At 45.1% G+C, this 27,041-nt stretch overlaps 1 protein-coding gene across 1 annotated transcript in view; it reads left to right on the plus strand.

Moving 5' to 3' along the window:
* The window catches only part of FAT3 (FAT atypical cadherin 3), a 739,365-nt gene extending 713,225 nt beyond the window's left edge, over positions 1 to 26,140 (plus strand). Inside the window, 5 exon segments of the mRNA XM_030200168.1 lie at positions 2,039 to 2,694; positions 9,311 to 9,424; positions 22,994 to 23,053; positions 23,553 to 23,588; positions 24,215 to 26,140. Of these exon segments, the coding sequence (XP_030056028.1) occupies positions 2,039 to 2,694; positions 9,311 to 9,424; positions 22,994 to 23,053; positions 23,553 to 23,588; positions 24,215 to 24,834 (1,486 nt within the window). The 3' untranslated portion in view covers positions 24,835 to 26,140.
* Positions 26,141 to 27,041: the final 901 nt, after the last annotated feature.

Genomic DNA, 27,041 nt, shown 5'->3' on the forward strand with positions numbered 1-27,041 from the left:
CGCTGGCGCCACAATCCCCAGTCTTTATCTGCCTACTCTCAGCTCCCTCGACAGCCCCCTTCTGTGTGCCACCGGGCCCCTGCATTAAAAAAAAAATAAATCTCTAAATTGGCAGTGCAGTGCCAGCGAGCAGCGCCTCGCGTCTGCGTGAAAGCAGCAGATCGCCTCGGCCCTTCCCTCACTGTGTCCCGCCCTCAACTGATGTAACTTCCTATTTCCGCGAGGGCGGGGCACAGTGAGGGAAGGCCCGAGGCGATCTGCCGCTTTCACACAGACGCGAGGCACTGCTTGCTGGCGCTGCGCTGCCGATTTAGAGATTTTTTTTAATGCAGGGGGCTCGGTAGCACACAGAAGGGGGCTGTCGAGGGAGCTGAGGGTAGGCAGGTGGAGACTGGGGACTGCAGGCCAGCGGCCTGGGAGCAGGAGAGGGAGGCGACAGCAGTAGCGATTGGGCCCGGAGGTGGCCTTGCCCCGGGCCTGGCTCAGTCTCTCGGCAGCCCTGGTTGGGGGGGGGGGGGTGAAACGGAGAAGCTGTAAGTTGCAGGGGAATCTGGCTGCAACACTTGAACAGAAGGAGAATTGCTGCAAATCACGGAGGAGAGTGCCAGCAAGTACCTATCCCCTGCCAGCAGGAGAAAACTGCTGAGCCACAGTCACAGTGAAGAGCGTCAGTATCAAGAAACCAATATGATTTTTAGTTCTGGGGAAGGGGATACAGCAGTGGTTGTAGGGTTGGAGCTTGGGAAGTGTAAGATGGAAGGAAAGAGTACAAGAGAGAGGGTGGTATAGGAGTAAGGGAGAGAGAGCACAAGAGGGGAGATAGACCGCTATTAAATGGACTTGGAAAAATTCCGCATTTTTAGGTATAACTTGTCTGGAATGTTTTTACGTTTGGGGAGCGTGCCAGGTGCCCTTGACCTGGATTGGCCACTGTCGGTGACAGGATGCTGGGCTAGATGGACCTTTGGTCTTTCCCAGTATGGCACTACTTATGTACTTATGAGACTAAGAAAAAGGAGGGCAGAGAGTACAGAGGGGTGGGAAGAAAAAGGGAATAAGGGCAGGATAGAGTGCAAAGTAGGGCAAAGTCCATTTGGCCATATCCTCGCACCCTTACACACACACACACACCTCCCACACTCTTTGACATATACTCATCCCCTCCTTTCAGCTGACATCCTATCCACACATTGCTGCAGAGAATCACTTTCCATAGAGAGATAAATGTACACACCATAGTGTACATGCACCTCGCACATACCATCAATGACAAGTAACACTCCATATCCTCCTCCACACCACTAATCCATACAGCCATTGTCACCCTACTAAAATACATATTAGCAGGTCTTTTCTCACCAAGTCCTCCACACAGCATGCCTGAGAGGAAAGGGAAGAGGGGAAAACATGCCTCAGTGTAAGTGTACATCTTTCTAATTGCTTTCTACATTTTTTCCTTTTTATAAATGTTACTTTTATTTTAAGGATTGTGATCATTTTCTTCTACAGGCTTCCATATGATTGTTTAGAAAGTGTCATCTTTTTGGAGTGGTTTTGATTGTTTGAGATGTTCAGTGGCAGTTATTCTGCAGTGTCATACAGAAGCCCAAAATTTAATTTGTGAACTGGACAGAGGGGGCTGTTGCAGAGGCAGTGTTCATAGCTTCTGTGGGGAGGGAGTCTTGACCGTTGCTTGATGGTGACAACTATTAGTCAGGCATAGGTCCAAGTTAGCTAGTCTTCAGAAGGAGCTGTGATATATGTCTCCTAACCAAGACCTGATGCTGTGACAGCCAAGTAGCATTGGGCAGGGGGTCATTATAGAGAGTGGGAAACAAAAGCAGTTGTAAATAAAGACTAATGGCACTGTAGCCCAGTAGAGGCCGGTTCCAATTGAGGTGGTAGCATAAGTGACCAGGAGAAAGAAAACTGGGCCAAAAAAATGGCACCAATTGTTGTATTGTAGCATGCTTTAAGTTATATTGTATTCAGCAATCGCTTAGTCCTTTCCTCTAAAACGTGTATATATTTTTTTAAGGTGTGAAGAAGATATCAATGAATGTGAGAGAGAAGAATGCGAAAATGGCGGAACATGTGTCAATGTATTTGGTTCGTTTTTATGCAACTGCACTGCTGGATATATGGGACAGTACTGTGGTCTCAGACCTATGGTGGTACCCAATATACAAGCTGGACATTCCTACGTTGGGAAAGAAGAGCTAATTGGAATAGCAGTTGTCTTGTTTGTTATCTTTGTTTTAATTATCCTGTTTATAGTTTTCCGCAAGAAAGTATTTCGAAAAAACTACTCACGCAACAATATCACCTTGGTGCAAGACCCAGCCACTGCCGCTTTGCTAAATAAAACCAATGGAATTCAGTTCAAAAATCTGAGGAACAGTGGAGACACTAGAAACATCTACCAAGAAGTTGGGCCACCGCAGGTACCTGTGAGGCCAATGGCCTATACTCCCTGTTTCCAAAGCGATTCAAGGAGCAACTTGGATAAAATGGTTGACGGTCTTGGGGTGGAGCATCAGGAGATGACTACATTTCACCCTGAATCTCCTCGGATACTTACAGCAAGACGGGGTGTAGTTGTGTGTAGTGTTGCTCCAAATCTTCCAGCCATGTCTCCTTGTCGGTCTGACTGTGACTCTCTTAGAAAGACTGTCTGGGATACAGAGACTGAGGGTGAGTAGAAGCTTCCATGATATTTTTTCATGACAGAGAATGTAAGTTGTACTGTTGGATGTTTATCTCAAATACAATGCAGCAGAGCAGTGTGGACTTATTGATAACCCCTTCCCAACAGGACACAAAGTTTTCATAGATGTGACTGGGAAAACACGAAAACCTTGATGAATAACATACAAGACAATGCCCTTGCTATTGCTACAGTTTTTTTTACTGAAAATGTGATTTAATATAATCAGGATAGAAGAGGTTGTATAATATGCTGCATTTGTTTGGTTCATACAAAGGTACCATTTTATGGCATATAGGTTGAATAAGTGTATATATTAAATAAATAGATGGCCCATCAGGCACTGGATGCAGGAGGAATCGCCCTCCTTTTGGTATTGGAGGAATACATTTCATGAACTGATGTTATGGGAGGCCAGGGAAGCTCAGGATTCTCCAAAGAAAAGAAAGCGGTTTGTTTCTATTTGGAATAAATATTTGCAAAGTATTTCCCATAAAGCGAGAAGTGCAGTGTTAAATAAATTTTCTACACAATAAGAAGGAGAAGGAAGAGTCATGAGGGAGAGGGAGTCTCAGGGTATCTTTGGGGGGGGGGGGGGGGGGGGGAGTCTGGACAAGGAATACAATAGACAGAGAGGATAATGGTATATAGAGCTTTAAGAAGCACCAGTAAGGCAGTGAACCTTTACCAACACATTAAATATAGGAAAATAAAGAGGATGGCTATGACTAGACCATGAAAGGATTACGAATGAGCATGGAGTTTTTAAAAAGATAGGGGGGAGGAGATGAGTGGGAGGGGAGGGGGGAATAATAGTAATAAGAGGTTCAATCACGGAATAATGTAAGGTGTTACTATTGGAATTACGCTTTGAGTTTAATGTAACATGCTGACTATTGTTTCTTTCAGTGTACATGGCAAAAGTGAAGGTAGTAAGGGGGGAGGGGGATAAGAGAGGGTACTGTTATAAAACAAAAACTGATGATAGCAACTTAAGTTTAATGTATATAAGAATGATAGCTTTAAAATTTGTTTTGTATGTACTCTAATGGATGTGTTACCAGGTGGAATCATCAATAAAAATGTTGACACATAAATAAATAGATGGCCCAGAATTTAAATTCTGCTGTTGACGGGGGTTTTGTCTATATGCTGGCTGCAGTGCTTAAATGATGCATGTATATTCAGTGCCACTATTTGGTAGTGAGCAGTACTAAATATACTACTCCTGCCAGAATTCTGTGCCAAAAAAAAAAAAATCAAAATTCTGCACACAAAATTTGCAAATTCTGCTATTTTATTAGTCATAATTTAACCAATATTACAGCCCCCCCTCCCTGTACACAGATACCATCCATATTTTCCTAGCATCCATATTTTTTCCAGCTCCCTCCCTGCACCCTGTTATGATTCTGCTGGATAGGCAGGGGAATGTTTGGGACTCACTCCTGATTGGTTTGTCAGGGGCTGAGCCAGCAGACATCAGAAGCCTGATCCATTTAAGCCTGTCTTTCCCTGCAATCATTGCTTTAGTGTTGATTGCTTTGTTTGCTCAGCTGAAGCCAGCCTGTGCTTGGTCGCTTGTATTTCCGTTGGAGTTTAGCCTTTCTCCTCGGTGCTTGTTTATTTTGTGTGTGTGTGTGTGTGTGTGCTGGGCTTCCCCAGCAGGACCTTGATTGCCCCACTTCTCCACACCTGGTCTGCTTTCTGCTTCTCTAACGTTGTGCTGTCTGTGGTAAGCTTTTGCCTCGTATTGTTCCTTTGTTTTGCTTTCTCTTTGTGTTCCCTTTTGTTGTGCTGAGCTTTGGCTCTGCTCCCATGGTTCTGCCTCCGTTTGACAGTTTCCCTTGTCCCTGTATTTTGCTCCTGTTTGTTTGTTTTAGTGCTCTTTGTTTGCTGTCTCTGTCTCCTGTTTCCTGGGAGCAGTGTTCCTTTTCTGGTCTGTGTGTGTCAAGGCAGCTTCTTCTGTTTGCTTACACTACCCTTTACCTTGTCTGCTGAGTGGCTCTGCCCTGTTTATTCCTTTAGCAGTTCCCTTTTTCCCTTGGCTGTTGTGGGGCCAGCTTTGTATATTCTTATAGGTAGTTCTCCCTATCCCATTGTGTGCTGTATAGTCAGCCTAGTGTTTTCCCTTATGGGGCTTCCTGTATCTCTGTATGCTGTAGGTGCATCCTAGTTCCCTTGTCTGCTGTGTGGCACAGCCTAGTGTATTCCTGTGAGTGGTTTCCCTTTTTCCTTGGGTGCCTCGTGGCACACCTTAGAGTATTCCTTGAGTGGCTTCCCCTTTCCCTGTGTGCTGAATGGTTCAACCTAGAGTGTATTCCCATAGTTGGTTCCCTTTTTCCCTGGAGTGCTGTGTGGTACAAGCCTAGAGTGTTCCGCTCTGGGCCTTCCTGTATTCTTGATCGTCCTGTGGCAAAGCCTTGTATACCTTTAGAGGCTTCTGCCTCTCACCTCTTCCCTTGTGTCTCTACCCTGTGCTGCTTGTGCTCCAGTTCCGTGGGGAACCCTTGTTGTTCTTTCTCCCTTCCCAGAGTGTGACTAGGTTCCCGATCGGCCATGAGGCCTGCCTGAATGCTCTATCTCCCATTTTCTGGTGGTGCCTGTTGGCTGATGTGTCCGTGTGGGGCTTGGTGGCTGGGGTGGTGCATAGGGTCTGTTTGGTCTACCCTAGGCCTTGGCCAGAATCCTATACTAGGCCTCGGCCTGGGCTCAGAATAGCACACCCACACATAGCATCCACCTTTACAGCCCCTGTCCCTCCCTCCCACCACCCACCCACACATAGCATCCACCTTTTTTACAGTCTCCCTCTATTCACATGCACACATAGCATCTACCTTTTTGACTGCCCTCTCTCCACCAATAGCATCCACTTTTTTTTTACAGCCCCTCCCTCTATGCACACACACATATAGCATCCACCTTTTTTTTTTTTTTACAGCCCCCTGCCTTCCTTCCTACCTGCACGCACAAGCTAACCATATTTTTTTCAGCCGCATCTGCTCTCACCCATGAGGTAGGAGCAGGAGGAGCTGCATGGGAGTACCTCTTCGGGGCAGGAAAGAACCCCACTCTTTATTGCCTGCTGCCGCTTTTCTGGGCCGGTGCCACCGCTTTTTCTAAACGGCCGGCGAGACTTCCTGCGGCAGTCTCATGAGATTACTGCTTGAATTGTCAGTGATCATTTTGGTGAGAACACACCAACTGGGAGTCTGTAAGGGCAACCTCGCCTTAGTGTACGCAGGGAAAAGCTACCAAGTCAGACTCTGTGTGGCTTGAGGTGTCCTCGGCACCAGCTGGTCGTAAGTCCCCAAGACCTCCAACTCAACAGGGATGACTGTAGGAGCCGCATGTGGAACTTCACCCAAGGCAGAACATTCAAAATTGCCACCATAGAACTAAGAACCTGAGCATAATCCCACGTCGATGGGCAGGAAAGAGAGAGAAGCCTAAGAATTTGCAGTTCGAGCTTGAGCTGACGATGCTGAGGCAGGAAAACCTTCCCTGCCTGGGTATTGAAGCACACTCGCAGAAACTCCAGGGTCAACTCCAGGGTGTAGGTGGGGGTGAGGTGACTCTTGCTGTAATTCGCCACCCAACCCAGCGCAGAAAGAAGAGACAACGCTGTCTGTGTACTGCGAAGGCTCTCTTGATAAGAAGGTGCTCAAATTAGCCAATTGTCCGGGTATCATATCACCCCTATCTCTCCTTTCCTCCAAGGTATACGTGTTCAGATCAGCAAGTCTCTTCTCATACGTCTTGTGGTGCAAACCCCATGACGTTTTCATCGCTTTTCTCTGAACCGCTTCAAGTCTTTTTATGTCCTTAGCAAAATACGGCCTCCAAAACGGAACACAATACTCCAAGTGGGGTCCCGCTCGTACAGGGGCATCAACACCACTTTTCTTTTGCTGGTTATACCTTTCTCTATGCAGCCTAGCATCTTTGTGGCTGTTGCCACAGCCTTGTCACGTTGTTTAAACAAAGAGGCAGGACAAGGATCATAATCACAGAACCCCTTACTAAATTTCTTAGCTAGACAAGTTACATAGTAACATTGTAAATGCAGCAGATAAAGACCTGAATGGTCCATCCAGTCCGCACAACAAGATAATCTCATTTTACATGGTATGTGATACTATACCCGAGTTTGATTTGTCCCTGCCTTTCTCAGGGCACAAACCGTAAAAGTCTGCCCAGCACTGTTCCTGTACTAAAAGTTCTGAAGCTAACGTCGAAGCCCCTTAAAATTTACACTTCAGCCCATCCATATCTATTCAGTCACAATCAGGGTACAGACCGTAGAAGTCCGCCCTGCACCAGTTTTACTCTCCAAATACCGGCGTCACCACCCAATCTCCGCTAAGATTCCGTAGATCCATTCCTTCTAAACAGGATTCCTTTGTGTTTATCCCACGCATGTTTGAATTCCATTACTGTTTTCATCACCACCTCCTGCGGGAGGGCATTCCATGTATCTACCACCCTTTCCGTGAAAAAAGACTTCCTGACATTAATGAGTCTGCCCCCCCTTCAACCTCAATTCATGTCCTCTAGTTTTACCACCTTCCCTTCTCCGGAAAAGGTTTGTTTGCGGTTTAATACCTTTCAAATATTTGAACTTCTGTATCGTGTCACCCCTGCTTCTCCTTTCCTCCAAGGTATACATGTTCAGGTCAGCAAGTCTCTCCTTGTATGGTTTGCAGTGCAAATCCCATACCATTTTCGTAGCTTTTCTTTGCACTGCTTCCAGTCTTTTTATGTCTTTAGTAAGATATGGCCTCGAAAACTGAACACAGTACTCCAAGTGGGACCAGGAGCGTAGCCAGACCTCGACGGGAGGGGTGGGCCAGAGCCCGAGGTGGGGGGCACTGTTTAGCCGCCTCCCCCCGCCACCTACCCCCCCCCCCCCCCGCCACTTTGGACCCACCGCAAACGCAACCCCCCCCCCCCCCCCCCCGCCACCACAAAGACCCGTCGCCGCCAGGTACTTTGTTTGCTGGCGGGGGTCCCCAACCCCCGCCAGCCAAAGAGTCTTCTTCAGCGCCGGTCGACTCTGGCGCCTTCGCTGTGTGATGATCTGTTTCGAACTCCTGACGTCCTGCACCATGCACGTCCTGTATGGAGCCCCGTGCAGGATGTAAGGCGTCAGAAACAGATTATCACAAAACGAAGGCACCGGAGTTGACCGGCGCTGAAGAAGACTCTTCGGCTGGCGAGGGTTGGGGGACCCCCTCCCCTCCAGCAAACAAGGTACCTGATGTGGCGGTGGCGGCGGCTGGAGGGGTGTCAATTGTAGAGGGGGCCAGGGCTTAATCTGTGGGGGCCTGTGGCCCCACGTAGCTACACCCCTGAGTGGGACATCAACACCTCCTTTCTTCTGCTGTTTATACCCCTCTCTATGCAGCCTAGCATCCTTCTGGCCACGGCTGTCACCTTGTCACATTGTTTCTTCACCTTCATATCCTCTGACATCAACACCCCAAGGTCTCTCCTGAGTCGAGCTTACTAATCTCTCCCCTCCTATTTGGTATCTCTCTTTTGGGTTTCTACACCCCAAATGCATCACTCTGCACTTCTTGGCATTAAATTTTAATGCCTCTGAGACTGAAAATTTTGTGAAACTATCCCAAGAATAAGCACTTGGGATCACCTGTGCAGTAGACTTTGTACATTCAAATCCAATGCCTGCTTCTGACTGTCCTGAAATGACTCGCCAGATCTCTCTCCAAGTAACTTGTCACACAGGGGTCCTTTTACTAAGCCACTGTAAAAAGTGGCTTGCGGTAGTGTAGGCATGGGTTTTGGGTGCGCGCAGAAATATTTTTCAGCACACGTACCAAAAATGTGGGGTCGTCCCCCCCCCCCCCCCCCCCGAAAATGGACGTGTGGCAAAATCAACATAGGCGTGCGCCCATTTTGGGTATCTGACCTTACTGCCAGTCATAGACCTAGCGCTAAGGAATCTGCCCAGTAACGACCTACGTACATCTGCTACGCACGGCAGAAAATAAAAAAGTATTTTTCAGACGTGCGTAGCGGACGTGTGTCAAAAATGAAATTACCACAAGAGCCCACGCGGTAGTCGGGCAGTAAGTTCATTTTGGCACATGTTGGGCATGTTTAGACACATAAGCGGCTTAGTAAAAGGGGCCCACAGTTTTTTACTCTTTACCTGAAAAAAATTCAGCCAATGAAATGACCATAGGCCCGCTCAACCCACAGTCCAAATCATAAATCCTAAACAGGCTATTCACTAGGCAAAATAAATATAAGCCTTATTACCCCTTTATTGATAACCTTTGCATAAAACTTGTATTGCTTAATTTTTCCCTCCATTTCAATCTGTCTTCTAGAAGACCTGAAGATAGCCAGTTTCTCTCCAACTTACAAGAGGCTAGAAAGGTCCCAATTTCTATTGAACACTAAGAAAACAATCATAGCAGTAGATATGTAAAATTATAATATCTGGAAAATGCAGAAGCTCTTTCTTCAGACCAACAGCCAATATGTTAAATGCCTTGCCAGAGTACTGCCTATACAGGTGAAGTGATTCCAGACCAGATTGTCATGCCCGGTTTTGTTTTGCTGTTAATTCAGATAAAGGAATTGATGCAGCTGAAGAGGTGACCTGTTTCACGGGAAGTAATAAAGGCAGCAATTCAGAAGTTCAGTCTCTCAGCTCCTTCCAGTCAGACTCGGGGGATGACAACGGTAAGCTTGACCTTGTAGTTATATTGCATTCTTGTGTATTGCTGGGACCTGGTTATTTTCCATGCCTTCAGAACTCATTCATAGCCATTCCTTTCGATTAAATTGATCTCTAACAAAGCAGCGACCAACTCACTTCATAATTCATCCAAATATCTGCATTACTTAACCATCAGGTACTCCTAGCCACTTAGTTTTTCATCAAGAATGTCAACATGCCTTAAGCCCCAGATTTCTCACCATTGATTGAAATTCTGTCCATACAGAATAAGAAGAAATTGCATGCTTTTTGGTCAGCCCTTAAGACCTGGACTGTTCACTGATGGTATAGGGATTTATAAAGGAGTGTATTATCCCACAGATATTCCTGTTAGTACATCTGCTTTATTTTAATTTTTAAAATATAGAGTAATATAACACACTATGGTGGAGATTCTATAATATGGTGCCTAGATTTGCATACCGAAATTCAGGTGCATTCTAAAGCTACGCACATAACTTAATTGGCTCAAGAAGCCAATCAACATTTTTAAAAGCACTTAACAAGCAATAATGAGCACTAGTTGACGATATTTGCAAGTTACGCGCACAACTCGGTAAGCGCATTCTATAATGAACTGTGCCTAAACGGTGAAGCGCGCAGTTCAAAATAAATGCGTGCAGTTCAAAAGGGCCATGTTTCGTGGGTGTTCCAAAATTTACGCGCATAGTTATAGAATATGGTGCAGTCCGCCTAAATTTACACGCTGGGATTTACGCCAGGTTTTCATGGTTATAAATGGGCGTGCGCAGATTTAAGCACAATGATATCGACTAAGCGTATTCTATATACCGCGCGTAAATCTTATAGAATATGCTTAGGGGAAACTGAGTTCCGTGCAGATTTTTTAGGCGCCATATATAGAGTATGCTCGTAATTTAAGAGCATAAATTTAGGAGCATAACCTTTATAGAATAAGGTGCTGTAGATTTCCTCGTAGAAATTAGGGTATCTCTAAAGTTATAGAAACTTAAGTGATATTATAAACATGAGAACAGAAGGATGCTGCTTTTGGATATTTATTTATTTACAACATTTGTATCCCACATTTTCCCACCTATTTGCAGGCTCAATGTGGCTTACATAGTACCGTAATGGTGATTACCAGTTCCGGAAAAAAAGAAATACATAGTTAAGGTAGAGGAGATAGAATGGAGTAGGTATTCAGGAAGGAAAGGTCATCTTATAATAAAAATCGGGATAACTTAGTTTGAAACAATCATGAATATTAAACATAGGAAATAAAGAATTAGATATTGTGAAAGTCCAGTGTACATCTTATTAATTGATAATTAGGGTGCGTTATTATGGTAAGCTTTCTTGAATAAATTGGTCTTCAATAATTTACAGAAATTAATTATGTCGTGGGTTGATTTTATGGTTTTTGGTAGTTCATTCCAGATTTGCCTGCCTATGTAGGAGAAACTAGATGCATATGTTAGTTTATATTTTAGTCCTTTACAGATGGGATAATGTAGATTTAGGAACGTACGAGATGAGCTAGTAGAGTTCCTGGTTGGTAGGTCTATGAGGCCTGACATATATCCCGGATATGTTTTTTGTACATCATAAGTCGGACACTACATGTCTAACGCAGGGGCGTAGCCAGCCTTCCGTGGGGGAGGGGTCCAGAGCCCGGGGGGAGGGGCACATTTTAGCCCTCCCCCCGGCGGCGCCCCCCCCCCACCGCCGACATTGCCGCCCCCCCTCCCGCCGCGAACCCGCCGCCGCTGCAGCCTACCTTTACTTTTGCTGGCGGGGGATCCCACTCCCCGCCAGCTGACGTCTTCTTCTCAGTCGCTTCCTGCTCTTCAATTTGTTTGCTGACGTCCTGCAATTACGTGCAGGACGTCAGCAAACAAATTGAAGAGCAGGAAGGACTGAGAAGACGTCGGCTGGCGGGGAGTGGGATCCCCCGCCAGCAAAAGTAAAGGTAGGCGGCGGCGGGGGCAGGTTCGCCAGGAGGGGGGTCCTGGGGTGAATCTGCGGGGGCCACGGCCCCCTCAGGCCCCACGTAGCTACGGCACTGGTCTAACGATGAACACGCGGGACAATTTTAGGCAGGGATTTGTCACTGCTTCCTCTAAGCTAAGTAGGAGTGGGGTTTGGTGTCTCAATATTGTGTTTTGAATTACTAATGGTTCTTTGGAGTCTTGCAGAGCTTGCTTGTCCCTTACTATTGAAAAAAGTGATAGTTGAAAAGCATCCCCTACTGGCAGGACTGTAGGTGGAGGACTTCTGCTCTGTTTGTATATAGAATAGGTGCACAGAAACACAAGAGTCGGTACTTAGCTGACGCAGTCACTGACTAATGTTAATTAGCTGCTCCACAGTCTAACCTAAATAGTGTATTCAGCGCCACTATTCATATAGGGACCCTTTTAGCAAGCTGCGGTAAAAAAGGCCCTGCACCAGCGGCCGATTTTGCCATGCGCTGAGGCCCTTTTTACCGCAGCGGGTAAAAAGATTTTTTTTAAAAAAGACATGGCCGTGCGGTAAGATTTCATGCACCATGTGGGGGGAGCACTTAACGCCACCCACTGAGGTGGCGGTAAGGGCTCCCGCAGTAACCGGGTATAGCACGGCGCTGCCCGATTACCGCCGGGTTAGCACTGCACTAAAAGACTGTGGCCAATTTTTCCCTAGTGCGGGAAATGGCACACGCTAGGCTGGAACTACCGCTGGCACCCAAGTTGATTCGGCGGTAGCTCCATATTGGCATGTGGTAAGGCCGTATTGGGCTTACCACTGCTTAGTAAAAAGGCCCCGTAGGTAGCAGTGCTCAGTATACATATTTGCTGATGACTGTGCCAGTAGAATCTGTTTAATTTGGTCCTGCTATTCAGGAATCATATGGAGATTATTCCTGATAATTTTGTATATACTTAGTAACATAGTAGATGACGGCAGAAAAAGACCTGCACGGTCCATCTAGTCTGTCCAACAAGATAAACTCATATGTGCTACTTCTTGTGTATACCTTACCTTGATTTGTATCTGCCATTTTCAGGACACAGACCGTAGAAGTCTTGCCCAGAACTAGCCCCGCCTCCCAATCTCAGCTAAGCTTCTGAGGATCCATTCCTTCTGCACAGGATTCCTTTATGTTTATCCCACGCATGCTTGAATTCCGCTACCGTTTTCATGTCCACCACCTCCCGCGGGAGGGCATTCCAAGTATCTACCACTCTATAATCTTGTATATAAATGGCTTCCTTCACTTTTCAGTTTAACATTTAAATTATGAATTATGCCCTTAACACTTACCTTAATAACTGTCAACATTTGCTTGGTCCACTGTATTTTTTCTTTTTTTTTTATATTAAGAGGGTAAGTTATCAACGTGGGCTACCATTAAGATGGGTTATTTTACTACAAGTTGTTCCATTTTTGCAGTCCCGTTTCCCTGTGCTAAAATAGCACGACTTGTGACAAAATAACCCATCTTAACGGTTGCCAGTGTTGATACATTCCCCCCTCCCCCCCCCCCCTTTAATTTTTAATTCATTTTTGTATGCCTGAGACTTGGGGCCTGTAGAGGCGTTGATATTTAACTATTGCTGCTTAGCATTTAAGTTCAGATCTGACTAAGTTCATAAAAGTATCCACTTAGGAATAAGCAGTGGCGTACCAAGGTGGGGGCGGTCCGCCCCGGGTGTACGCCGCTGGGGGGGGGGTGCCACGCGCCTGTCGGCTCTTCGTTTTCATGCTCCCTTTGCCCCGGAACAGGTTACTTCCTGTTCCGGGGCAGAGGGAGCATGAAAACGAAGAGCCGGCAGGCGCGCGGCACCCCTCCCCAGCGGCGTGCACCCGGGGGGGTTCTTTCGCTGGGGGATCGGGGGGGGGGGGTCGCCGGTGGGGGGGGGGCATCGCGCTGTTCCGGGGGGGGGGGCGCATCGGCGATCCACCCCGGGTGTCAGGCCCCCCTAGGAACGCCACTGGGAATAAGAACTAGTCATTAGAACACTCTGTACCAGAGCTGCACTTGCACATAGCAGAGGGACAGGAGAGATAAGACAAAAAGAGACATTTCAGTAACTCTTGAGGTATAAACTTTTTTCACCAAAAAAAGAAGCTCTAAAGCAAGAAGAGTTCATGATATGAGGCTACAGAAGAGGGCAGGATTAGGAGTAACATTTGATTTAATGTTTTCATTTATTTATAGCCAACCTATCATTACACTTCTAGGCGGGCAGCAACTAAATACTCACAATAAGCTACAAAGCAATGCATTTTTATTTTTATCTTTATCTTATTCTGAATGTAATGATAGGAATAGTTCAGCTTTGAAAATGCACATCTCTGATAGTTTGCGTTTCAGTTTCTCTAATATAACTGTACATGTAGAGTCTGACCTCTTGAGGTTTCCAGTTCAGTTTTTTGCCTTCATATCTCTATTACTGAACTGTGGTCCCTTGTTTCACATTTGTTGAGTATCTGTCTTTGTTTTGAGTATGTGACCAAGGAGTGGTATTCTCCTAACATGTAGTGTCTGTGTAGAGATCTTGTGGCAGTCCTGTTTTTTTTCACTAGGCGGTGATTTGGTGTTTTAGGGCCTGGTATAATATTCATGGTGTTGCCTTTTCATGCATAAGGTTGTTGCTCTTTGAGTCCAGGAGTTAGTGCTGTTATTGTATGGTAAGTTTCTGAATGTGTTTTTGCACAAATTTGTGTATAGTGTTTTGCAGTGGAGGGATTGTGTGTTGGCCTTACTGAAGTGACATCAAAAACTTTAATTTTAGTTTGTCTTGACATCAGACATGGTTTTAGAAAATTTTGCAGGATCTGATGTGTGTTGAGATGGGGGGGGGTTTGTGCATAATCAGGTTTAAAATATGAAACACTGTATCTTGAGGGATATTTAAATACAGTTGAATTGTTTCCATAGATGTGTATATAGTTTAGTTTTGGTAAGTGCTTCAAATAATCAATTTAAAAATATGTAAACATGTCACCCGTGAGGCAGAAATCCATTTTTAGGTGCACATAAAGGGGAAAGGGAAATGGGACTTGATATACCGCCTTTCTGAAGTTTTTACAACTACATTCAAAGCGGTTTACATATATTCAGGTACTTATTTTGTACCAGGGGCAATGGAGGATTAAGTGACTTGCTACTATTTGAGATTCTACAAGGAATGTTGCTATTCCACTAGCAACATTCCATGTAGAAGCCTGCCCTTGCAGATCAGCAATGTGGCCGTGCCAGCTTCTGTTTCTGTGAGTCTGACGTCCTGCACGTGCAGGACGTCAGACTCACAGAAACAGAAGCCTGCGCAGCCTTCTACATGGAATGTTGCTAGTGGAATAGCAACATTCCTTGTAGAATCTCCAATAGTAGCAACATTCCATGTAGAATCTCAAATAGGGAAAGGGAACTGGGACTTGACATACCGCCTTTCTGAGGTTTTTGCAACTACATTCAAAGCGGTTTACATATATTCAGGTACTTATTTTGTACCAGGGGCAATGGAGGGTTAAGTGACTTGCCCAGAGTCACAAGGAGCTACAGTGGAAATCGAACTCAGTTCCCCAGGATCAAAGTCCACTGCACTAACCACTAGGCTACTCCTCCATTCTTCATAAATACGAGTAGCCAGCAACCCTTCTGTGGGTCTCACAGCCATGTTAACTTTATACACAATGCACTGCAAGAAAAAACTACTTCAGTCTCACTCCTTGGAGAGGTACATCTCACTCTTTAGGATGGGCCACTCCTAGCATCTCTACACTATGATCTAACATGCAGACCTGCCAAGTCTCCCACTTTTGTGGTTCACTTCCCGCCGTCCTGCTGAGGAGCTGGGCTCTCTCGCTGAGCGGCCTCCCCTTAGAACAGCAGCAGGAGAGGCCTTCCTAAAACGTCATCTCCTGCTGCTGCTGGAAGGAGAGGCTACCGCTGGTGCCACTGTGGGCAGGGCAGGACGGAGGTGTGGGTGGGGCGGGCGGGTCCAAAATTTCCCACATAGGAGGTCGGGCCGCCTTGGCAGCTCTGAGCATTTCAAAGAAGGAATGCCATAAGATAAGTTTGTTTGAATTTAATTTTACTGAAAGCTGAAACATTCTGGAAAATAAATTGTTTTGATTAGAATGAATATCACTAAAAATTCACCGAATAATCACATTTTTCACTAAAATTATGGTGGACTAGTGATGAAGCTGTGTTCAAAGCCTCTGCTGTAAGGCATTGAAGTTATATGAAGCCTGGCACTTTGAAGTTGTGCACGGGTCTGGGACCAAAGAAAGCATGCAGTTAACCAGAGCGTGCACTTAACCGTTGTGACCCAAAGAAGCTTGACATCTGATAAACATACGTACAGTACTGTTTATTATTATACGTACAGTATACAGTCTCCCTTAACTGACATATAAGTATTCAGTTATAGTCCTCTGTACAATCTTGGGTCTGTGAGTTCCATAGACTACGTGTGCCAGACGGTAAAAACTGTCATAGCACTGACATCCAGTGGCCTCCAGATAGGCCAGCACGGTGTTGAGACTCTCTAGCGCTCTTGCAAAAGTGACAGGAGGAGGTTGTTGAATTTCGTCAGCATGTGCCTTCTTGTAAGTTAAGTTGAGATCCTATTTGAATGTAAGGTGCTGTATAAAATCAGATTCTTCTAATATCTGAAAAATCTGTCATGCAGATAGTGTCACTAGAAAAGGACAACAGTGTCCCTCTAAATACTGGCAGTACATATAATATATTATGCTTCTTTTCTTTGTTGATTAGTTTAAAGGGTCCAAAAATTGACTGAGGTTTGTATCCAAGGTTACGTGAATTGGTCGAGTAGTTTAAAGGGTGATTCTGTAAAGCAGTGCCTGCTTATCCTTATAGAATACCAGTGCCCAAACTCTGCTTTTGGGTATGCCTACCTGCTGGGGCATAAGGATTCGAATCCCACTCTCCCAGCAATTGTTCTTGTGAGCCTGGGCAAATCACTTAACCCTCAGGTACAAAGCTAGGGCTCCTTTAACTAAGGTGCGGTGACGGATTTAGCGTGCACTAAATGCTAAGGAGCACCTGAATATAACTCACCTTGAGCTAAACCAAAATAAATAAATATGTATTCAGCAACTAGAGCAGCTATCCATGCATAGGGTTACCATTTTTTGTCCTCATAAAAACAGGACACTTGCCCCGCCCCTTTCACATCCCCTGCCCCGCCCCTTTCACGCACTCGCCCCGCCCCTGACGCATATTCCCCTTCCCCGGTCACCCCCTCCTCCCCCAATCACCTTCCCTCCCCCGTCATCTCCACTCCCCCCCCCTCCCCGTCACCTCCCCTCCCCTTACTCTACTATCCCTGGTGGTCTAGAGGTACCTCTTCGAGGCAGGAAAGAGCCCCCTCTTTCGTGGCCGGAGTGCTGCTGCCAGCTGCCCTGCATCCTGGCTGTGAGTCCGGCTCTCGGCGTTTCAAAATGGCCGCAGAGAGTTGAAGTCTCGCGAGGCTGCTTCAACTCTCGGCGGCCATTTTGAAACGCCGAGAGCCGGATTCACAGTATTCAGGGCAGGTAGCAGCAATGCTCCGGGCAGGAAAGAGGGGGCTCTTCCCTGCCCTGAAGATGAAGAGGTACCTCTAGACCACCAGGGATAGTAGAATAGAGTAGGGGAGAGGAGTCCCGCGCCCGCCAGCCAGCCCGTTTGTCCAGAAATCCAGACAAACGGGCAGGCTGGCCAAATCCATCCGGACGCCTGGACATGTCCTCAAAAAGAGGACATGTCCGGGTAAATCCGGACGTATGGTAACCCTATCCATGCAGATATGTGATGTTCATCGGCTATGTGGTTTAAATTAGGACACCTCTTCCTCTTACCTCCCTCTTGTACATCCCACGCCTCCACTACTACACTCTCCTCCTGGGGCGTAGCTAGGTGGGGCCACAGGGGCATGGGCCCCCGCAGATTTAGCCCTGGCCCCCCCTGCTTTCACCCCCCCCCCCCCACCACCACATTTGACCCTCCCTCTCCTGCCGCTGCCAACCCCCCGTCGCCATCAGGTACCTTTGCTGGCGGGGGTCCCCTCTTCAACGCCGGTCTCCGGCGCGTTGCTGATCTGGATTCTGTTTCTGTGAGTCCTGACGTCTGGACTCGGAGACTGGCGCTGAAGGGGACTTCGGCTGGCGTGGGTTGGGGACCCCCGCTAGCAAAGGTACCTGGCGTGGGACGGTTGGCGGCGGCGGGAGGGGGAGGGGGGTCGAAAGGGATGGGGGAGGGGCGCTGGGGAAGTCCAAAAGTGGCGGGGGTGAGCTGCACTTGGGGGGGGGGCTAAAATATGCCCCCTCACCTCGGGTTCTGGACCCGCCTCCCACCGAAGTCTGGCTACCCCTCTGCTCTCCTCCCCTAGATAGTAAAGTTAAATATGGAGGATCAGCAAGATACAAATGATTTTCAGTTATAGAATGTTTTGGGTTTAGCTTTCTTCATCTTAGGATAATTTTTGTCATTTTGTTTGCCTGTGTCATCTCAGGTCACCCAGTATTTAAGTTGTGCTGCCAGTGCGCATTGATATCAGTAGAATACAAAATATATCGATAAAACTATGTATAGAGGAATGTTACTAAAAGGGCCATTTTACTTAGAATGCTGAGATCAGATTTCAGATGGATAGGTTGGGATGTGCTCAAGTCCAGAGGGCTGTTTTTTTTTTTTGTTTTTTTTGCAAAAGGCTCTGTAAACGTAGTACATTTTGTAAAGTACCTATCAGGACATGCAGGAGTGCATACATCTGCCAGCACACACAGTGGGCACCAGATTAATTACAGTATGCCCAATTTTAATGTTTAATTTCAAGGACCTCAGCGGCACAAGCAGTGCAGAGGCGGTTCATTTGTCAAGAGACCACTAAACTCGTAACTCTCTTAACACGACAGTGCCTCTTCATAGGTCCGAATTATTTGTTCATTTTAATCAATGATATATTTTATTTCTTTCCAATAATTTCAAAACGCTGAAAACTTATCCATTTAAAAATCAAGAACTTTTTACAATTATTTAGAACTTAGCTTTTACAGCTAGTTGCAAACACCAGGACCACTGGCCGACATGCGGCATGTTTCGCTATTCCTATGCCTGGATAAACTTCCTGAGCCCCTACGTCTTGCCCCATCCTTGACCATGTTTAAATCTAGATTGAAAGCCCACCTATTTAACATTGCTTTTGACTCGTAACCACTTGTATCCACTCGCCTCCACCTACCCTCCTCTTCTCATTCCTCTACACATTAATTGATTTGTTTGCTTTATTTTTTGTCTACTAGATTGTAAGCTCTTTGAGCAGGGACTGTCTTTCTTCTATGTTTGTGCAGCACTGTGTACGCTTTGTAACACTATAGAAATGCTAAATAGTAGTAGTAGTAGTAGTAGGGTTGCCCAAATCAGCATAATCGAAAGCCAATTTTGAGTGTCCCCAACTGCTTCCCATCGCGAGGATGACCAAAGTTCCCGGGGGTGTGTCAGAGGCGTAGCGAAGGCGGGACTGGGGCGTGCCTAACAGATGGTCATCCTCGAGCGATAATGGAAAAAAGAAGGGCGTCCCTGAGGAGCACTTGGCCGACTTTAGGTCCATTTTTTTCTTACGACCAAGCCTCAAAAAGGTGTCCGAACTGACCAGATGACCACCGGAGTGAATCGGGGATGACCTCCCATGACTCCCCCAGTGGTGACTAACACCCTCCCAAGCTGAAAAAAACAACTTTAAAAACTTTTTTGCCAGCCTCAAATATCATACTCAGGTCCATCACAGCAATATACAGGTCCCTGGGGGGTAGGTGTGTGTGTGTGTGTCAGCGGAGGCATAGCGAAGGCGTGGACGTCCTTCTTTCAAACATTTTGGACGTCCTGAACTGCCCCCCACCCCCACAGGGACAGTCAAATTTCAAGGGAGTGGAGTGGAGGAGTGGCCTAGTGGTTAGAGCACTGGTCTTGCAATCCCAAGGTGGCCAGTTCAAATCCCACTGCTGCTACTTGTGATCCAAAATCCAAATAAAGGGGGTGTTGGAGACATAGCAAAGGCATGGATATCCTTCTCACAGAAACATCCACATTTTGGATGTCCTCAACTGCCTGTCTCAGGGATGGAGGCTTAGCAAAGGCGCCTAACACTTGGACGTCCTTCACCCATACTCAAGCACTTGGACGTTTTCACCTGGTCTTGTGTTTTTTTAAGGTTGTAGATGGCAATTGATTTAAGGTTGTAGACGGCTATTTATTTAAGGTTGTAGACTGCTATTATACATGTAGCTTGTCTGCATGTATGAAGCCGTCTTTGGCATGCGCAGAGCAGCCACGCATAACGCTTGGCTGCTCTGCACTGGCTTCCCCTCCTTAGGAAGGAAATTGTGTGCAAATGAGCTAACAGCGAGCAGCTCATTTGCATGCGATTTCCTTCATGCATGCCCATTCCTTTCCAAATCGGTAAGGGACGGGCTTTTTCTGTTCAGTTAGTGCATCAATTAGTCCACTGCAGTGCCCCTTAGGGTGCCCGGTTGGTGTCCTGGCATGTCAGGGGGACCAGTGCACTACAAATGCTGGCTCTTCCCACGACCAAATGAGTTGGATTTGGTCGTTTTTGAGATGGGTGTCCCTGGGTTCCATTATCGACAAAAACCAGGGACGACCATGTCTAAGGTCGACCATCTCAACATTTATGTCGACGATCTCTAAGGTCGACCTAAATGTTGAGATTTCGGCGTCCCTGACCGTATTATCGAAACAAAAGATGGACGCCCATCTTGTTTTGATAATACGGGTTTCCCCGCCCCTTTACGGAGTCGTCCTGCGAGGACGGCCCCAGGAAAACTTGGACGCCCCGTTCGATTATGCCCCTCCATGGCTGCGTCAAGGTTGGGCCCACTAAAGATAAGGATAAATACAGAAAATTACAGCACAGTATTCAAATATTACAAAACAATTAAGTTATTTATGGAGTATGATGTGATTGATGGAGCAGTATATGATTTATTAATACCACATTGAACTACCACACATTGAGAGTATATGAGGGGCTGGGTATTTTTTTGGGGGGGGGGTTGATAGATGGTATAATATTGCTGGTTGAAGTACAAGTCAGTTTTTATAATTGGCCTATTTATTTTAGCACACACAGTGGAAGCAAACATTTTACAAATATAAATATGGTAAAATAAATGTCACCAACCCACCAGTGTCCATGAGGAAGGTATCGATGTCACGAATTCCATGTGTAAGTGGCACCACTTCTGTATGTAGCTGGCCCATTTTACAAACCTATACATGTAAGTGCCACCAATGAATTGGTGAAGCTGCAGTTTTTATTTTTTGTCATTTTGCAGGTGGCAAGAAATAAAGGGACCCTTTTCTCGAAGCGTCGGTAAGCCCAACGCAGGCTTACCGCACACTAAATCGGAACTACTGCCAGCCCAACGCAGCTGCCGGTGGTATTCTGTCTCGAGTGTGCACCGCAGACATTTTTTTTATATCATGTCACTAACCCAGCGGTAATTGGGAATCACCATGTGCTGCCCAGTTACCCTGGGAGCCCCTACTGTCACCTCAGTGGGTGGCGGTAAGTGCTTCCTGCCGCGTGACCATGCGGTAAGAGTTATCTTACCAAATGGCCATTTTTGTAGGGGCTTTTTACCTGCTTCGTAATAAAAGGACCCCGATGAGAATTACTCCCTTAGTGTCACATGTAAAGCTCTGGCCAAAATTAGCACTTTTAAATAAATTATGCAGGCCTTTGAGCTGATGCAAAACTTTTCCATATACATGTATTTCCTTTGTAGAATGGGGAATACTCATGTAGATTTTTTTCTGGCCCAAGGCATGCCCAAAACCATTCCCCCTTGAAATCTTTGCATGGTATTCAATCTACATGTGAAAATACCACTGTTTACATTGAGATGTCTGTGAAAGTAACTCCTTATGTCTAATATATCAGTAATAGGCAGATGATCAAAAGCCCTGCGCTGTTCCAAACAGCACTCTAAAAATAGCACTAGAACAGCGTGGGGCTTTACTGGACCTATGATCAGCAATAATTGCATGCAAATTTAAGCACGCAATTCTCTCTGATCATGGGGTAGAAGAGCAGGGAGGATTGTGCATCCTCCCGCACTTGACAATCCTCCCACACTTGTTTGACAGGTCTGGGCTGTCAAAAGCCCGGACCTGTCAAACACTGGGGCTGGATGTCCATGGGACCAGCAGATCCCAACTACCCCCACCTGAGCCAACTGAAAACGGGGGCTGGAAGTCCAGTGGACTTCCAGTCCCCCCGACACAGGCTCAGGGGATCCACCGGACCTCCAGCCCACCCCACCCCCCCCCCCTCAGCCTGTGTTCGGGGGGACTGCAGGTCCACCAGACTTCCAGCCCCCTGTTGCTGTGGGGAGGAGGGAGGGTTAGGGTTCTTGCCAGGGCTGCTGCATTGGGGGGAATGGGGGCCAGCTAGCATGCAAATGCATGCTGGACAGGGCTCACCATTCCTCCCCAGTGGTCTGCAAACCCTAATGCCAGCTCCGAGCTGGTGTAGGGTTTGCCGCAGCCAGCGTGCCAACCTTTGGCGTGTTGGTCACTGATCATTGGGGATGAATAGGTTTAGCATGCATTTGCATGCTACTTACGCTAAGAGCCCTGTTTTGCATGCATTTGCATGCTAGTTGCATTCAGAGCCCGCGAGCGCATTGTTTTACGTGCTCAGGGGCTCTGATCATGGGGCGGCAGCAAACCCAGGCACTAGTATGGCGCTAATAGCCTCTAGCACCTGCGTTTGCTTCTGATCATTTGCCTATAAGTTACTAAGAAGGGCATCATTTTTATTTATTTATTTACATTTGTACCCCGGGCTTTCCCACAAATAGCAGGTTCAATGTGGCTTACATAGTAAATAGAATTACAAAGTCTTGTAAGGAGAGTATTTCAACTGAAATAAACATGGTACTAGAAAGGTCTTAACAATAAGTAGATTAAACATAGAAAGGTGCAACAAAGATAAGATAGGCAGAAGTAAAAGGGGATAATGTGGGGAAGATGGTGAGGAATATACAGCATTATGAAGGCACATATATCTGAGTGGGATATTCATGTTTAGATTAAAAATATAAGCTTTCATCATATGCAAAAACAAATTTCAGGTACCAACATATTTGTGATTGCCCTGTAAAGAGCATTATCCCTACCAGCAATTAAGATGCCCCTGGAGAGCTCCAGGAAGAAATTAATTAAACGTCCGATGTCAAGCAGTCAGGTTAATGCATTGGTTAAATGATTCTGCAGCACAATTTTGTTTGAATGTATAGCCCAGTTTTTGTTGCCTCTGGAAGCGCTGACCTGGATTACGAAGGAGGGTTGGGTTGGTTTTTTTGCATTTGTATATAGCTGTATTCTCCAAGAAAAGCCATGCAAGGCAGTGTATAATTGTTTTGCAATGTTGTCCTCGTTAAAAAGATTGACTGTAGTAACATGTAATGTGTGTTGTAAATACTAACTTACAGATGTCCTTCCCTCCCCCTCTTTCCATTTTTTTGTTTTGTTTTCCCTCACCCACAAGCTTCCATAGTGACTGTCATACACCTAGTCAACAACGTTGTTGACAATGTAGAAAACGAAGGTATTTCTCTCTTTTTTTTCTGTCATATTTGTTAATATCTTGCAATACTTAACGTAACAGGTTGCAATGTTGGAAGTTACATGGCATAAATGCTGTACTCATAATTCAGCCGATATAGCTGCGATTTTATGCAATGGTAGTTTAATCATAGTTCCAGTCTGTTAAGGCATCTTTGGTCATTTTGAAGACCTTGTTCCTTGACTGATGCTCGTTTTTTTTTTTTTTAAGATGAGTGAGACCTAGGGATATGCGTTAGCGTTTTTAGCGTGTGACTAAAATTAACACGCGTTAACCATGTAAGCGCACATAGTGCCTACACGGTTAGCGTGCGCTAAAAACGCTAGCGCGTCCTTAGCGCTGGTAGTTCATACCGTCTTTAAACTGAAAAGACAATAGCAATTCGTGTCGTTGCTCAGCATGCATTTGAAACAAAGTTTTATCTTTTATTACTTATTTTTGTATCAACATTTATTTTTTTTTTCTTCATTAAACCAATCAGTGTCTGTTATGGATCAAGGGCAGAACTACAACCGAGGTGACTTTTCCAGCACACGCTTGGCCTCCTGCGTTTGACCTACTGATTTGTTTGTTGGTTTTCCCCCATACTGAATCTGTTGTGTCAAATTCCTGCATGTGTGAGTTGTCATATATAATACAAATATGCACTTATCAAAAGGTTACTTCTTCACGTCAAGGCCATGCGCATCACCTCAAAGTCACTCATTTCATTCGTCATGGCATTTATTGTGTGATTTAATGTTGCTGAAACTGTGTTAATAAGTGTGTTCTATAAACGCTATACGGAGTACGAGTTATACTGCTGGCATGTAATAATATTTTGGTTAATCCATTGATGATATCAGTTCTTCTGTTCTCCAGAGTGTTTTTGCTTATATTTACTGTGTGCTTATGTCCCTATGTGTATAATGCTTTGCGATGGTTGGAATTTGATGTTTGTTTATGGAATGATAATCCATTACCTCAGCTTTTTTTCCTCCAGTATAACACTTTGGCTGATCTAAACAGAAGCATGTTGGTCGTTTTTGCTTTGCATGCATAATTATGGAATTAAACCGTTTCTAACAGGTGCATGCCATAAATATTTCCGTTTAATTTCTCCCTAGAAAAGTTCATTTTTCTTTTGTCTATTTCACTTCACAGCATATCACTGGGACACCTCTGACTGGATGCCAAATGCCCGTTTATCTGATATTGAGGAGACTCCCAACTATGATTCAGCAGATGGGACCTCGGCACATCGTGGGAGTACAAAGGAGCTAGACACAGACTACTACCTTGGTGGATATGATATAGACAGCGATTATCCCCCTCCACAGGATGAGGAATTTTTAAACCAAGACCAGTTACCTCCACCACTCCCCGAGGAATACACAGACCAATATGATACACTGCCCCCGTCGCAACCCACCTCTGTGGCTAGCACTCTCAGTCCAGACTGTCGGCGGCGGCCACACTTCCATCCGAGCCAGTACCTCCCACCCCATCAACTCCCAAGTGAAGCAGACACAACTGCGTCTCAGACTGGCAAAGAATTTAGTACTTTTGCAGCGGGCTCAAGCCAGATGATGGAAAACATTGACGTAGATAAGGCAAGCCTGTCTGTACAGAGTTCAATGGATGCTTCCTCTTCGGATATTTCAGCAACCTGTGACTTTGTTGATTCTGAAGTAGCCGTCAGTGACTATGAAAGTGTGGAAGAGCTAAGCCTGGTTCACGTTCACATTCCTTTTGGGGAGACCCAACATCAGACACAAGTATGAAAAAGGCCCTTTTTGGTCTATTATTAATAAAGGTACGATGAGGAGTCATGCTCGAAAAATGTGAAAGCTGTGAGCGGATGAATATTTTAAATAGGAATTTGTTAACAAATTATAGGCTTAGATACTTTAAAAAGGACACCTGTTTAAAACTGTATGCCACTAATTTGTTACTGCAAGTCAATCGACAATCCTCTCAGTATGTCCCCTTTTATTTATTGCAAAGAGCATTTGTACAGTGTTTTTACAGCGAAACAGACTTCATCTTTCAGCTTTTGAAACTGGTCTTTTTAGTTTCCTTTAATAATTCCAGCTTTAAAATGCTGTCATTATTATTCTATTAAAAATGATAGAATATTAGGTACCTCTTGCATTCTCATCCATCGCCATGGACAGTATTAGCAAGAAATGATTGTTCGTGAAATCTGAGGGTCGCTTAGAAACTTTCATTCAATGTTCCTTCTTTAAAAGAAAAAAGAAATGGACGGGTACCATCAGGTAAAGAAGACATTTATGGTTGCAGAATGTGATTCCTTTATAAAAATCGGTCAAAGTTTCTTGTGAAAGAGAAGGTAGCATAGAGAAATCAGTGTAATTGAGGTACTCCATGGAGAATGTGTTCTAAAGAAAATGACAAGGACAAAGTCCAAAAAGAAACTTTAAATGTACATGAATGAGATACTGTAGTAAGAAGTACATAAACATAATGTAAATGTAACATATATATTGATGCTAAGTAGGAAGGCTTTATGCTGGTAAGGGTCATTTCAGGTACTTGAGCCAAAAGAGCACACAGTATTAAATACAGACTGTTAACTGCACAGAAGCAGTCTGGGGGAATATAATCCCAACTGGATAGCAGCTGGCCACAGAGTCTGAGAAGGTTGTGGCATCTTAACATTTGGAAAAATATTTGAAATAAAATCCAGATACTAAGTTGGATTATTTGACCTAAGATATGTGATTTCCCAGTTAAGGAGTAACCAAAGCAAGTTCTTCGTGTTTCTTGGGTATGGTGAAGTGATTTTCTGGTATGCAGATCTTATTACATTAGAATTTGATCTACTATTTAATATTCCGTACTTAAAATAGTATCAATTTTGAAATCTTTTGCCTTCTAACAAGAGGTTCCACATATTACACCATTTAAAAAAAAAACCATTAACCCCAGAATCTATATATGGCACTGAAATTCGCACGCAAATTAAGTTGTTAACATCAGTTAATTGACTTGTAAGCTATCAATTATTGGCAGTCAATTGGCAATAATTGAAATTTGCGTGCATATCTCCCTGCACCCTATTCTATAATCCTATGTGCCTAAATCCCCTAGGGGGGTCTTTTACAAAGGCACGCTATTGTTTTTAGCTCACGCTAAACACTAGAGAAGCCCATAGGAAGATATGGACGTGTCTAACATTTAGCGCACAGTTATTTTTAGCACGCACTAAAAATGGTAGCGCGCCTTTGTAAAAGGACCCCCTAGTGCTCAACTCAAAAGGGGACATGACAGGAATGTTCCTAAATTTTTGCATGTGGGGTTATAGAATAGCTCTATTTCTGGGCCAAAACACCCAGACTTGGCATTTTACACCCGGTTTCAGCTGGCATAAAAATCGGCGCCTAACTTTTGGCGCAGAAATCATCTCTAAGCGCTGTTCTATAAATGGTGCCAAACTTGGTTCATCGTTTATAGAATAGCGCTCCGTGTTGATTTTTTTTTTCTGGCACCAACATCTCGGCACTGTTTATAGAAATACCCTCCTCAACGTGCGTTGTCAACAGATAAATTACGTTCAAAGAAAGGGTACAAATGTAATAAATAATAATAATACAATAGAAATCCCTAGAGGAGAACAAGCTGTCTAGACACAAAGGGGGTAACATCAAAGCGATCTGACGCAATAAAATGAAAATGAATGAATAATAATACCCAATCTATTTTTGTAACTTGACATCTCTATGATTTATTTGTCTTTAGGCCATTCATACGCAAAACCGCAGAACACAAAAATCATGAAACGTCAAATAATTATAAAGTTGTTTTCTAGCACTTAGCAGCCTGCTTTATAAAAGTTAACAATGCAGTGCTGTGAGCTAGGAGAGTGCAAGTGGTTTACTCCCGAAGCAGGAATGTTCTGGTTTCAGAAAAATGTGTGGAGTACAACTTTGGATAAGGCTAAAATCTATGCAGCAGAATTAATTATATG

This window comes from Microcaecilia unicolor, chromosome 4, assembly GCF_901765095.1.
Source record: "Microcaecilia unicolor chromosome 4, aMicUni1.1, whole genome shotgun sequence".
Classification (NCBI taxonomy): Eukaryota; Metazoa; Chordata; class Amphibia; order Gymnophiona; family Siphonopidae; genus Microcaecilia; species Microcaecilia unicolor.